General features: G+C 42.3%; 1 protein-coding gene across 22 annotated transcripts in view; it reads right to left on the reverse strand.

Annotated features, from left to right (window-relative positions):
* The window catches only part of SUGCT (succinyl-CoA:glutarate-CoA transferase), a 643,257-nt gene that overhangs the window by 340,392 nt on the left and 287,733 nt on the right, over nt 1-15,132 (reverse strand). For 19 of the 22 annotated variants that reach the window (XR_014833261.1, XM_085004905.1, XM_085004903.1 and 16 more), the window contains one exon: nt 6,511-6,613. Coding sequence is in view for 18 of the 22 variants with exons in the window: in XM_085004905.1 (XP_084861031.1) it covers nt 6,511-6,613 (103 nt within the window). In the remaining 4 variants the exon portion in view is untranslated. Of the gene's footprint in view, nt 1-892; nt 3,832-4,421; nt 6,614-15,132 lie in introns of those variants that run through there. The other 3 variants (XR_014833262.1, XR_014833260.1, XR_014833259.1) reach the window with 2 other exon arrangements.

A 15,132-nucleotide genomic window follows, 5' to 3' on the forward strand; every position in this document is an offset into this window, starting at 1 on the left:
GTAATATGATAAACTAATTATAGAAAGTATTTAAAAGGATAAGGCGTACTTTGGTAAGTTTCACGATTAAGACATTTTGCAACTCTTTTGTCATATTTTAAGCTTTCATTAGCTCCTTAAATAGGAAAACCTCATGATGCTTTAAACCAATCATTTCTTGCTACTAAAAATACCCAGAGCATTTAAGTACAACTCTCCTGTGATACTGGACACTTTCCACCTTAAACTGGACTGTGCAACCTCCTTGAATGTTTGATAGTGTCATCTCTGTCCTACTACTTCCCTGCTTCCCTCATCCCTCCCTTTGCCAAATGCCCAACACAAGCCCATGCATACGTGGCGGGGCATCAACTGCTACTTTCTGAACGACTGCAGACGCCTCTGCCCCGGGCCACGCCTTTCACCTTGTCATGAAGATACCAAAAATTAAAGAGGCTTTGTTTCCTGAACACAAATTGTATGACCCTATTTCCATCAATGCCACTCAGGTGGTCACCAAGGCATTACATTTCTATACCTAAATATGTAAGTATGCTACAGCTCAAAGAAATTGGTGCATCCACATTTCTTAGGTAAGTAGAGAAAATGAACACAAAATGCCAGCAATGGAACACTACGTCCTTAACTTCTGCGTGGCATTTCGACAGGTTTCCTTTGAGGTGATGAACACGTGAGGTTTTTGTATAAGGTTCTGCTCAACCCAAGTCCCATTCTTTACATTATAATACAAAACTGAATCTTTGCACCCTCAATTTTTATTTCATTTAATCACTTAAGTCTGAAATATATTATTTATTCCACAATTGAAACTGTTTACCCAGGTATCACAAACAACATACCTGGATCTGTTCACCATTTGAGATGTGTCATATTATTCAGAGATACACGTAAATTTTATTTTTTATCTTTTTGTCTACTACAAATTATTTCCAGACATGCTATTTCACCTCAGGTCTTCCGGTTACAGGGAGCACTGTATGTATGTCTTTCCCAGCAGTATTAGAACCAGGGATGCAATTTTGCTTGATTTGTATAATGTTCCCAAGGGCTATGCACGTAACTGCATTTCAGTAAATATTAACTAATGCCATTAAAAGGCAGCCTTTAAAATGTATTCAATGGTGCGTGTGTACATTTCGTGCATGTGTGTTCATGTGTGTGCACGTGTGCCTGTGTATGTAAGGTAGAAAGAGCTTGAAAAACAGCTTTGTACGTTGAGGAGCTTCTGACACCTACTATATGAATACTGAAGGCTTTTTTTCCCCCCCAGATGCTCAGATATTTTGCCAAAATGTGCTAAAACAAAATCGCTTAGAGAATATGAACGAGCCTAGAGATTAATAAAGCCTCCAACTTCACAGGCTTCCACAAATAATGATATGAAAACAACAGATAACTTTAAGTTATCAACTATTTCAAGACTTCACTCTGTGTTCCTATGACATATTTATCCCATACGAAAGATTTGCTAAAGGAGTTGTAATGGACTTCGGGGACAGGAAGAATAAGGTTTCGGTAGAAAATGTGAAATTAATTTTGCTGGTGATGCAAAGTTAGGGGAGGACTCCTGAAGGATGGCTTGCGGCCACAGGGTGCGGCTCTGTTTTGGCATCCTTTTAGAGCCTGCAGGTGTTTGGCACCCGCTAAAATCAGGGCCAGCTGTGATATTTCATTTCTGATATTTTCCTCCCATTAGTTCTCAGAAGTGATGCTTCAGGGCGGTGTCTTACACCTGATGTATTCAACTTGTGTGGTACAAATGTGAAGATCCTGCTAAATCACACCAGCTCTGCGACACCCTTTGCCCTCTCTTCCCCACCCACAGGTCATGGCATCAAGGAGAAAGACAAACATGCATCAGAGGTTCAGTTGCTCACATATACCTATGTATTTTTTTCATCGAGCAGCTCATTCAAAACTGGTGATACACTAGAATCGCCAAATATATGGTCTTGAGCAAAATAGAAAAAGCAGGATAACACATTCTCTTTTGCTTCTCATGGTAGATAATGATGCTTTTAAACCCTCTCAGTGGTGAGAACCATACCTATTTTTGTAGGAATTTGAATAGTTTCTATTAAAAGCTGCATTTTCTTTTAAGTTTGTTTGGGTTGGAAAACCTCAAACCACAATGTATTCCGTGCACATGTTCCCAAGAGTATGTTAAATAGGACCAGACTGAGGTCATCTAGTAAGGTTTTTAAACGTTTTCAGAATTCCTTTAATGCACTGCACAGTCTTGGCCTGATTAAAAGAAGGTATTTTAAGAAAGCACTTGAAACATGACTGACTATTAAAATCTAGACGCAGATAATCTATACTCCAATTCCATAGTGCACAGAGTTTTCCACAGGTAATTTATAACTGAGAGAGAAAAACAACAACACTACCACTACAAGGGTTTGGGACCAGAATTTCTCTAGCTCTGGGTAAGTACAGACCAGCCCCACCCTCCTTGGTAGTGCTCTTGATTGACTCAACTGTGGATGCCTGCAGGATCATCTTACTGTGCAAAGGTCTGCGGCCTATAATCAGAGGGTAAAAAGTAGACAACCCTGCATCCGCCCAAGGAAAAGAAGTCATTTGTTGCCTTGGTTGAGTCCAAAAAAGCAAATTTTCTCGGAACATGAGAGTATGATGAAATCATTTTGGTTAGAAATAGTTTCTACCACCAAGCGAATTTTTGTTGTCTACCAAGTTCAAACCACGGATGAAATATAAATGTCCACTTGATAAGGAGGCCCACAGAAAGTTCTCTCCTGCTCTTTGATGACTCTAACTTTGTGTGTTGGACACACCCCCTTTTCACTTCATCCAAGTCTCCCTTCTGGTGCCATGTTCCAGGCCCCGTACGTCACCCAAATCAATTTTGAGTGGAACCGGCAGCTGTGCTGGCACGACGCACATGGGCCGCTGGGCCTTCGGCCCCAGCGGCGCGGGGCCGCATCTGACCAGACGTGGCCAGTTGCATGTACCCAGGGCCAAGAAACGCCACCGCTCATCAGGGAAAACAAGGGAGGGCAGCTGAGGCGGAAATGATGCTTCGACGGAAAACGGAAAATAAAAAGACTGTCGGGAATCAGAAAAGTGAGGGGTTGAGAACTTCCCAGCACAAAGGCTACAGATGCATTTTCCCAAAAAGGATATTAGAGCTCGATTTCATGCTGATGACCTCATCCCCGTCCCCGCAGCCACCATCCGCCCCACAACGGGAAGTAAAAGAAGGCATTTGTAAACAAAAATACAACCGTAAAGGGCAGCAGAACCAGAGCTGCTACCGTTTATTGATCATTTACACTTCTCGCAGTCTGTACTTTGTGCCTTTGATAAACACTGTCACACATAACGCTGCAGCATAGAGACAAGACCCTATTTCACCACCTAACCAGCGAGGAAGCCCAAGCCTAGAAACCTTATAAAACTGCCCAACAATTCTGACTCCGTCGTCCTAAGTACTATGGTACGCTTTCCAAACAAAGGCTTTTCAGCCAGCTCTACAGATAGAGTCGGTCAGCCCCACACACAGAGGGCACAGTTGCCACTTGGTCATTTGGAAACCTGTACTTTGCAGAGGTAACCAACTCGCTCATCCACTAATTCGTGCATCAACAAAATGTCACGGGGTACCCATGACTTAAGTCAATTTAGAATACATTTTTCAAAAAGGAAAATAATTGGGAGGTCCCGTCATGGCACAGTGGAAACAAATCTGACTAGGAACCATGAGGTGGCAGGTTCGATCCCTGGCCTTGCTCAGTGGGTTAAGGATCCGGCGTTGCCGTGAGCTGTGGTGTAGGTCGCAGACTCAGCTCAGATCTGGTGTTGCTGTGGCTGTGGTGTAGGCTGGTGGCTACAGCTCCGATTAGACCCCTAGCCTGGGAACCTCCATATGCCGCGGATGTGGCCCTAAAAAGACAAAAGACAAAAAAAAAAAAGGAAAATAATTACTAAATTCGTGCTAAGTCCCTAGCACTTGGTACATAGTAAGTACAATAAAAGTCTGTTAAATGAACTTTCAAAGTACTTCTTTTTTAAATGTCATCTTGAGGTATACTTTTGTATGAATGTTAAACTCCCTGATTTTTTTCACATTCCTCATTCCTTTCAAAATTCAAAATTAGAGGGATTTCCATCTTAAAAAGCCAAACACTTCCAGGCAGGGGGAAAGATGGTGCCCTTATCTCTTGTTGCCAAAGAGTCCTACACACAACTGCCACAGTCACCTTTGCTTTTTTGTTTGTTTGTTTTTTCTCTGGTTTTTTTTTTTTTTTTTTTTTTTGCTTTTTAGGGCCACACCTGTACCATATGGAAGTTCCCAGCCTGGGAATCGGTCAAATCAGACCTGCAGCTGCCAGCCTACACCACAGCCACAGCAACTCGGGATCCAAACCACATGTGCGACCTACACAACAGCCCAGGGCAGTGCCAGATCCTTAACCCGCTGAGTGGGGTCACTAGTATCCTCATGGATATTAGTCAGGTTCATTTTCACTGAGCCACAACGGGAACTCCTCCTTGCTCATTTTTAAAACGTAATAAGACCACACTGTTCTCTAGTCCTTCTAAAAATCCAGATAATTTTATACATGTTTTCATATTTAAATTCCAAAGGAAAATGAAGCAACATATAAAAGAGGCCAGCTCTTGCAACTAGGGTATAATTGTCAGTCACTATCACTGGGTGATTACGAACTTTTGATATTAGGACTGTAACAAGCAAATCTACTTTTTGGTGGATAAGAAGGCAATTTTGAGAGACTTCCAGGGTATTAAAAAAAAAAAAAAAGTTGGTAGCCTGCTTCTTAGGAAATACTACTATTCTCCATTCGAAAAATTGTTTAAGTATTATAAATAAGCCATAGACCAATAATAGAAACTCCTTGCAGTTACAAAAGAGTTCAGATACAAAAATTAAAGTAAATAAACTGAATTGCAAGGTAAAATTGGGAACAAAAATCTCAATGACCGAATATCCAATCTGAATCAGCCCATAAAGTGAAGAATTTTCAGGGTAGGGTCTTGGATCTTTGCTTATGAAAGCCTAAAAAAATAAGTAACACTTGACTATATCTAATGATTTTAAAAATAACATCCTTTGCTGCCTTTATTCCATGAAACGAAGGAGGAGCAACAGAAGTGCTGATGGAAAAACTCTCAGGAATTATCTCCAGAGAAATGCACTTATTTAACTGAGTTCAACAGGAAGACCTACACATCGCAGTGCTGCTGTAAGCAGGAAAATAACAGTAAACCCCACCCGTTGCCCTACAGTAGCTTCCAGCCAACGCTCGACCTCATGCGAAGTTATGAAGTGAGAAAACTGGCCCTCCGGTCTCCGACCTTCAGCGTGTGCACCCTGCTACTGCATCACAAGGAGTCCCAGGCATTAATCACTAATGCACTGGGGACCCTTCCGCAAAGACTCAGTCCAATCAAGCGGCCCCTTCTCTTCAATCCTGATGACCCGTCTTTCATTAGGAACAAAGTCTTGCCATATGCACAGTCTTGGCAGCAAAAAAATAGCACAGAGCAGAAGTCCTGAATACATGCACTTTTTTCCCTCCAGTGAACGTCGTAATCCCTGAATTGAATACATTTCAGTTCTCCTTTAAACAGATATTCATGTACAATGAAAGTGAGAAAGAGTCAGGTCAGTTTTCTCCCTTAAAAAAGAAGTGTATTCCATTTTCAATAATTAATTTCAAAGAAAAATCTGCCACTAAAGGAAAAGAATAAAGAGAAAAATCATGATTTTGCAACCTTGGAAGCTAACAAGATCCATGAATAATCACAGGGAAAGTTTCACAGAAAAACAGAGATCCTCTGTAGTTTGGGAATAACATGTGAGTCTGAAAATGTGGTCAACTGCTTCCATTGATAATGATTAAAGTAATAAGACGGAAATTCATTTTTCTGACACTATCTGAAAATAATCATTGGAAGAATATTATAGGAGAAATAGTTTTCCGGCTGACCCTTATTCCTGGGCCCTAAGGAAGCCGTAAGCAATGTGCAGCTCCAGTCTCTAGCCAGGTACATTCACTCGTCACGAATAACGCGCATTAATCAACGCACATGCGACCCTCGGCAGCAGAGCTGGCGAGGACTTGCTCTGCTCTCGACAGCCACGGAGGAGAGGGACGCGGTCCCCGTGAAAGTTCCCCCGTTTCTTTCTGCGCAGAATGACCTGGAGGGCCTGACCCCGACCCTCCATTGTCCGCGTTTCTATTTTTCAGGAAAAACCAGTACCTCGAACTTGGAAACTTTAGGGAGCGGCCACTGAAGACGTATGTTAGATGCGGCAGGGATAAAAGCACGACGGTAGAAAGCCAGTTCTCAATTCTGATTATTTTTATTAATCAGAATAACCTAAGCATGAAATATCATGTGAAATGACTTAAGCTCAAAACCCATGGCTAATGTACATTTATATGAATCAGGCTGGATAGAAATGTGAGGCAAATTCTTACATTTTTAACGGAAACATATTAAAAATTTCAAAAAACATACCTGGGGTTCTGCAAACACATCCCTCATGCTGTTAATTGGGCCGTACGGGACTCCACTGCCTTCGAAGAGGTGTAACCACTTGCTGGTCATTTCTTCTTCAAACCTAGAAACAGACCAAAAAGGATGCATTTTTATACGCTAAAGAATGTAACACAACCTTTTTTTCTCATGTATCCCTCTTTGAAAGCAACTGATGATGACAGAGATATGTAGGTTTCTTTAGCCTTCCTTGTACCTACTTTTGAGAGAATGGTGCCAAATATGAAACAACGTGAGTTACCTGTGAGTGAGTCACGCAGGTCCCCGTGTTTGAAAATCTACTATTAGAGTTGGAATTAACTCTTGTTTCTGACCTCATGTACATTTGCTTTTTTTTTTTTTTTTTTTTTTTTTGGCTGTGCCTATGACACATGGAAGTTTCCTGGCCATGGAGAGAACCGCGCCAGAGCAGCACTGCAGCGACCCCAGCTGCTGCAGTGACAATGCCAGATCCTTAACCCACTGAGTCACATGGGAACTCCCATGACCTTACAGACTTTTTGACATGGAGTCCCTTGGAGAAGAGAGACTATACAGAAAATAGCATTAATTGAGCTTCAAATGTTGCACTGAGCACTTGCGAAATTTAATATGATCATATGATATCACTGCAGTTTTGAGCAGAACGTCACTGTGGAAAGGGCTTTTTGGGTCTCAGGCATAGTATTATCAGGTTAAGGAAGATACGGATACACTAAATTATTCCTCAAAACAAAAACAACCTAATGCAGTCGTTTTAAAAGAAAGCTGTATGTTTTACCTCCATCATATTTAAAGGACATCAGAATTAACAGCCACAACCATTGGCCTAAAAAAACCGTTTAACTACTTACGGGTTTGCACTGTGGCTCACTGATCAGAACAGACGGAGACGTGCCTAGACCGCTATCTCAGTGTAGCCAACAGCACGCACACTGATGCAGTCCTCTACCTCTGGTTTGATTTGACTTTGACTAAAAGTCGGGACCTCACAGACACAAAAGCTTACTGGATGGCCTTTCTTCCCTCCATTAGGCCTGAGGGAAAGGAGACCTAATTCATTAATGAGATGCACTGTTTTTTAGTTCTCTGTTAAGACAGTGAGCACAGAAACAATATCTTAGATCCTCAAAGACAACTCAACACTCAAAGTCTGTATTATCTGAAGAATTTCAGAACTGCTAATTGTTAAAATAGCAAACTATTTTTAGTGAAGTAGTGATGTATGTTAAAAGAGATTTTTAAAAAGCAAGAGCTCTAGTAAATTACTGGCAGCAAAGAAAACGCTTCGCTAGTATGGAAGGGCTAGTGGAAATACAGCAGAAATATTCCATATTCATGGGCTTCTTTCTTTTTTTTTTCTTTTTGTCTTTTCTAGGGCCCCACCCGCAGCATATGGAGGTTCCCAGGCTAGGGGTCGAATCAGAGCTGTAGCCGCCGGCCTACGCCAGAGCCACAGCAACGCGGGATCCGAGCCGAGGCTGAGGCCTACACCACAGCTCAAGGCAACGCCAGATCCTTAACCCACTGAGCGAGGCCAGGGATGGAACCTGCAACCTCATGGTTCTTAGTCAGATTCGTTAACCACTGAGCCATGACGGGAACTGCCATGGGCTTCTTTCCAGCTCTCTTAGGCATAGCTAGAATTAGTCTAAGGTCAGCAGATTGTGTGGGAATTTATGTCAGACAAATAACACTTCTTCCACTATTTGAAAAAAGGATTAAAAACAGTATAAATATTTTGAGGACACTTCTCTAATTGCCAGCTAATAGGTAAAAAGAAAAAAGAAAAGATAAAAGTTTGAATTAACATAGGCTCTAAAAGATAGACTGCTTATGGACAATTATATTCAATCGCATCTTTTTTACCTAAGGATCTGATTTATAAAATTTAAGTTAGTATTACATTTGATTATTGTCTTTTAAAATAATGCCTTCCCTTTTCTCGCCATTACAATAAAGATGTCATTATACATTTTAATCATGGCCCAGCAATGTTGCCTATCCCTGGCTGGTACACAACAAAATACTTCACATCTAGAGTCCCCACTGTGGCACTGGTCACAGCTGTGGCTCAGATTCAACCCCCGGTCCAGGAATGTTCATATGGCACCGTGTGGTCATTAACAACCACAAAAAAAATACTTCGCACCTAAATTTTAAAAAATATTCTTCCATGGGAACACCACAAATGCAAAATTAAATGTCTTGCGTTAGTCAATTCTTCATATCCATGTTTTCTTTACAACGACTGTTAAAGTCATCTCCTGGCCAAGAGTTCCTAAGATATATATAGATATATATCACCAGAATGATGTATGTTGAAAGACTAAAAGAGACACTTTGAACCTCGAGCCTTTTCAATCAGGGTGTCAATTATTTAAGTTTTCATAAACAGAGTGTTATAACGGTGCGTCGGATACATTTTCGAGACAAGTGAATTTATCACCATTGGACTCACCCAAGTGGCCTGAACAGATCTGCACAGAAAATCCATGTCAATATCCAAACAAACCCATAGCTGCAGGCTTGCCAAAGGAAACCTCATGGGAATAGTTGAAGTTTTAGTATTTATATAAGCTTTTCACCACTGGGCAAAGAAGAGGGATTTATTTCATGCTATGGAAAACAACGGATGCACTCGGGATATGAGACTGGGGAGAGAGGCAGTGCCTGGCTCTGCATTTGTGACCACTGTTTGTGTGTTTGCGTGGGTGTGGGCGTGGAAGTGTTCACAAATGTCTTAGATTCCATCAGTCAGCGACCAAACATCATGGCATTCCACTATTCCCAGCGGACACATCCATCATTTTCTCCTGAAAATCTATCTCTTGATCTAAATCGGATGTAGAATCCTTTCCTTTATCTACGCAAAAAAGCTGTAAGCACATGTTTTTATTAACCACAAAAATTCTGCTGAAAAAAAATTTGAAAGAGCTGATTTAAATCACTCGTGGCAACACAATCCTCAAGATAAGACAAGAAGCGGGTCCTTGCATCCCAGTGGTGTGAGCCTCAAAGCTAGAGTCTCCTCTAGGAAGTTATCTGGAGACTCATAAAACAACTTGGACTTAATTGTAAACTTACAAAACCAACCCATACATTTAATTCTACATTTTTGTTGAATTCATTTTATGCCAAATGAGTATTTTTAATTAGATTGCATCATTTAGGTAGATGAAACATTGCTACGTAAAGACAGACTTGAGTTTAACGTTCTTAACATTAAAATTTAACTTAAAAAACAAACAAAAAACTTCTCTTAGAGAAAGGACTAAAGTTGCAACCAAATGCAAAACCAGAGAGCAACTACTAAGAGATCCATGCCATGGTGGTGGGAGTTGGAAATAACTAACATTAATGATTAATAAATGCTGGTCCCTAATTGTTGGACCTATATTTTGTAGATTTTATGCTCACGAGCACACTATAGGGTAAGTTTTATCCTTGTTTCACCAATAGGAAACTTGGGTTCAGAGAGAATAACTTGCTCAAATTCATATAGCTGTTCCACCCCAATTTTTTTGAAGAATGATTGACAAATAAAAAGCATATACATTTAGTTTGCACGACATGATTTTTTAAGGCGATCAATGCGATGATTTACTACGCATTGTGAGATATTTACCATAATCAGGTCAGTCAACACATCCACCCTCACCGTCAGCATCTTTGCGTGTGTGCGGAGAACACTTCCAAACTACTCTCTTAGCGAGTTCTGAGTACTCGATCCAGTATTGCGACTCCCTATGATCCCCATACTGTGCATTCGATTTTCAGAACTTTTCGTCTCACAGTTGAAAATGTGACCAAATCTCCCCACTTCCCCCACAGCCCAGCCCTGGCAACCACCATCCTGCGTGCTGGTTTCATGAGCTTGACACTTTAGATTCCCCACGTGCGTGAGCTCATGCAGTATTTGCACTCCAGCGTCTGGCTTCTCTCACTCAGCACTGAGATATTCTTCGCTTCCATCCTACATACCTCAAAATACATCGCTTTGCAGTAATACTCACTCAGCCATTCCTGATGCTTTTAGCAAGCGTTTGTTTTGTGCCAGCTGTGGGGATTACAACAATAAAAAAAAAAAAAAGACAGTCCTTGTATTAAGAGATCATATCTAATGAGGAACACAGCTATGGAGACTTTTAAATTACCATACAGGAGGCTGAGACAAAAATATCATTCATGGACAAATTCCAGTTGAAGCTCCAAAGAAGGAGACCTGAAATGGGCCTGGGGAGTCAGGAAAGGGTTCAAAAACAAGGTGACATTTGCGCCAGGTGCTGAAGGATGTGTTAGCATTTTCCATAGGAAAGATAGGAAGAAGGGTCTTCCAGGCAGAAAAAGCAATGTGTACAAAGACCCAGTCCGGAAAGACGCTGAAGTCTCCTGTGCCTTGACTGGCAAAGGATGAAACGGGAAAGGGGGCTCAGAACCAGAGGGCAAGGTATCGGGCCGAGGGCTCTGCTAAGGATCCTGGACTCGCACTGGCAATGAGGACTCCAGAGAGGCACGTCCGCCGAGACTGACCACATCGGCGCTGACAGAGAGGATGGAAGGTCATCAGTGAGACTAGAGACGAAGAAGCTTGACGGGCAGGCACCGTGCTGTCTCCCTCTGACGCTTCTTAAGTCTGCCTCTCCATCAGTTCTTCCGTATCCCTGTTAACCATAAACTAGTTTTCATTAAAAAAGTGATTTTTCTTGTCTTCATTACCCTTTCTGTTACCATCCTATCCATCTGTTTGCAAATCTGTCATTCCTGCCTGAGCCTTTGGAACCTGACTTGGCCACCAGCACCTTTTCTTACCCAATCTCCAGGGGCTCCAGGGGCTCCAGGGACCACCTGCCAAATCCAGCGTTCTTGTCACAGGCCTCATCCTACCTGCTTTCCGCACAGTATTTGACGCTGTTGACACCCTATTTCTAGGTCTCATGATACAATGCTTCTTTGACCGTTTCTTATTAATTCTCTCTTATTAATTCTTTCACCTTTTCCTTCCAGTCCTGATATTCTTCATTTTCCCTCATGCACTTAAGCAATTCTGTCATCTCTATGCAGATAACATCCAAATCCGTACTTCTGGCACTGACCGTTTTTCTAGCTACCAAAGGATATTTCCATTCAGATGGAGTATCGTGCCCATAAATACAAGTTGCCCATAGGTGATTAAAACTTCCACTTGCCCCATAAACCTAAACTCAAACTCCTGGCTAAATCTGGAAAACCTTATTTTCACTATTTCTAGTAATTTACATGTAACTGTCCCGTAGAATCCACTCTTCAAAAGCTGTTTTATTCCTCTATTCCCACTACTACTATCACAGTTCAGGCCCTTGATTCTTCACACATGGACTATGGCAATAGTTGATTAAAATTTTTCTGCCTCCAATTTTCCTCTGTTCCATAAATCACAAATTTTAGATATTTCTCAAATCTGTCCAACTGCCTCCTTCCTGAACATCGCTCCTGCCCTCACACCAGAGAAACAGACGACTTCGCGACCGTTTGACTGCTGGCACTCAGTATGCGCTAAATGAATGGATCTGTGACTCCGTGGGAAGACTAAGAGGGTCCTGCTTGCTTGCTGTGCACAGAAAGCCAACCGCTGAGCTGCTGAGGTCTGTGGCAGAGAAAGGGTTTATTCCCAAGGCAGCCAAGTCAGCCTTGTTCAGCCTGGGGAACAAGTCTCAGATCCGCCTCCCTAAAGGCGAGGGGCTGGGGATATTTATGGGATAAAAACGGAGGCATGAGAGCCTGGAAAAAGGTAATTGGAAATAAGAAAAAGGTGAGACAACTGTCACTCAGAGAAGATGCCACCAAGCCACAGGCTTCTTCATGGGACACGGGCTGAGAAAACAGCAGCACCAGCACGTCCTGAGGGTGGAGATTTGGGTTCTCTGGCATCAGAAGGTTTAGAACAGACAAGCAATGAAGTCCTGCTGTACAGTACAGGGAACCATCTCCAACCTCCTGGGATAGATCGTGATGGAAAATAGTATGAGAAAAAAAGAACGTACGTCTAAGTACGATTGTGTCGCTTTGCTGCACAGCAGAAACTGGCACAACACCGTCAACCATCAATCAATCAATCAATCAAGGTCACCACGCAGACACTTCTGCACGCTCAGATGGAGGGCTGGAGGTCTTGGCCAGTCTTAATTGGCTCAGGCTCACGCTGGACACAGCTGACTCCAAGTTCCTACAAGACAGCTTGCGCAAACATCCTACCGCCCAGATCGGAGCACATACAAGCTTTTATAAAAATAATCAAAGCTCGCTGGATGACCCAAGGCAGGTCACAGCTCAGCACATATCAATGGCTAACCGACAGCCACCCTTGGTTTCACCTCAGTCACATTAGCTTGAATTCATGGGATGGATTATTTTCTCCTAAAACCCTGCTGAGACTACATTTATTTAGATACTGAGGTTGGGAGAAGGAAGCCAATCTGGGGCCTTTAGCTTTAACTGTGGTACGACAGCACCTCATCTTCTGACTTCTTCCTCTACGCTGTCTCTGCATTCTGTAGGGAGGAGCGTCTTATGGAAAATAAATGTCAAGCTCCCCAAAACGAACTTACAAACAAATGCTTAAGACATAATGTTTTGATTTAGGGACTTCCTATGTTATCCAGAGAATCATAAGATCTCAGGAATTCAAAGGACCTTAAAAATCATCTACTGTTTTAGAGGATCCCACAAAATCATCATATTATGTATACTGAAAATATTTCTAGTAATAGGGAACATACCAGCAGTTCAGTTACTGGAAGTATTCACCACAGGAAGTGTGCATGAGATGGGACAGATTTGGGTTTGAGTCACAGCCCCAGCACCTCCTATTTACATGACCTTAATAAAAATATCAGTTAATAATGTTCACAATGTTTCAAACCAAAGCAAACACTTATTGGAGTTCCCTGGTGGCCTAGCAGATAAGGATCCAGCAATGTCGCTATTGGGGTGCGGGTGTGATTCCTGGCCCAGGAACTTCCACACCTGTGCTGTGGGCACAACCAAAAAACAAAGCAAAACAGAGAAAACATTTAGTAAACATTTAGCAAAGGCTCTGTGCTGAGTGAGCAATTACATTATCCCGACAATCCTTTAAGTACCATCCTTGTGCGCATTTTAAAGACGAGCAAACCAAGGTTTAGAGAGTTTAAGAAATATTTTTAACTCACATCCACATTAATAGTCCAGCTGGACGTCCACCCTGAGTCCAAAGCTCATGTGTTAACCGCCAATTTCTGCGGCTTGACCCCGGGCAGCAGAGTCCAGGCGAGCGGAGCGGACAAAGCTCCGTGAGGGAGATGCTGCTGAAGCCCAGTCCCACTGGTCTCGCAGGACTCGAGAAGGCAGCACGGCATCAGCGCTGCTGTTAACTGAGAGCCTCTTATGTACCAAGCACCACGAGAAATACTTGGCATATATTATTCCCAGTCCTCGTAATCCCGTGAGGTGAGTTTTTTGATCCTCGTGGTTGTGGGAACTGGGGCATAGAGAAGTCGAGTGGAAGCACACGGTCAGAAGCACGGAAGCTCTCAGCTGATGGGCTCTGGAACCGGTCTCTCCCCATGCTCCTTCAGAAGGGGAGATCGCGAGGTGTCAGCATCAGCCCAGGCTAATCTAGCACGCAGTGCCACCCTTAGGTGGCCGGCAACTCAGCTACTGTTTGCCCCAGAGCTGGGGAGGAGAGGGAGGTTAACTCAGTTTTGGGTTAGGTTGTCTGGGCTCCAACTGTTTGCAGCTTTCTTCCTGCTGAGCATTAATCAATGCCATGGTCCCCAAATGTCTCATACTATTGGCCACCCTTTTTTAATCTGATCCTTTCAAGAATTCTATGAGAAAGGACAAATTATTCTTACTTTGAAGATGAAAAAGTTGAAGCATTATGGGGACTCACACTCAAATCCACATTTCGGGCTCAGAGCTCAACTCACTCTCGATAGACTGCTGCCATTTAAAACAGATGATCGACAAATAAATCAATAAATAAAATTTACTGAAAAGACAAGCCTGACTTTTAATCCTAAAGCTCACCTCCTATGTGACCATGGGTAAATTTCTTAACTTCTCTGAGTTCCAATTTTCCCATCTGTTATAAGGAAATTATAATTAGTTGTGAATTGTTCAGTATATCACCAAGCTCACAGTAAGTACTCAAAATGGTATTTACAAAAAAAAAAAGAAGAAGAAAGAAAGAAAATCAGAGGGAGTTTTTGTTGTGGCTCAGCAGAAACGACAACCATGGCTAGCAACCATGAGGATTCAGGTTCGAACCCTGGCCTCGCTCCATGGCTTAAGGATCTGGCGTTGCTGTGAGCTATGGTGTAGATCACAGAGGCGGCTCTGATGCGGCGTTGCTGTTGCTGTGGCTGTGGTGTAGGCCAGCGGCTACAGCTCTGATTAGACCCCTGGCCTGGGAACCTTCACACGCCACAGGTGCGGCCCTAAAAAGACAAAAAAAAAAAAAAAAAAAAGGTATTTACTTAGTGGTAATATCACATAGTAAAAATGAATACAATAATAAAATGTCTATAATTGCAAATCCAAAGAAGGAATTTTAATAATTATATAGCAACTCCTATTTTTTGC

Source organism: Sus scrofa, chromosome 18 (assembly GCF_054392235.1).
Source record: "Sus scrofa isolate SSC_HxYL_T2T_F1_AM1 chromosome 18, Sscrofa_HxYL_maternal_Yorkshire_Landrace_v2.0, whole genome shotgun sequence".
Taxonomy (NCBI): Eukaryota; Metazoa; Chordata; class Mammalia; order Artiodactyla; family Suidae; genus Sus; species Sus scrofa.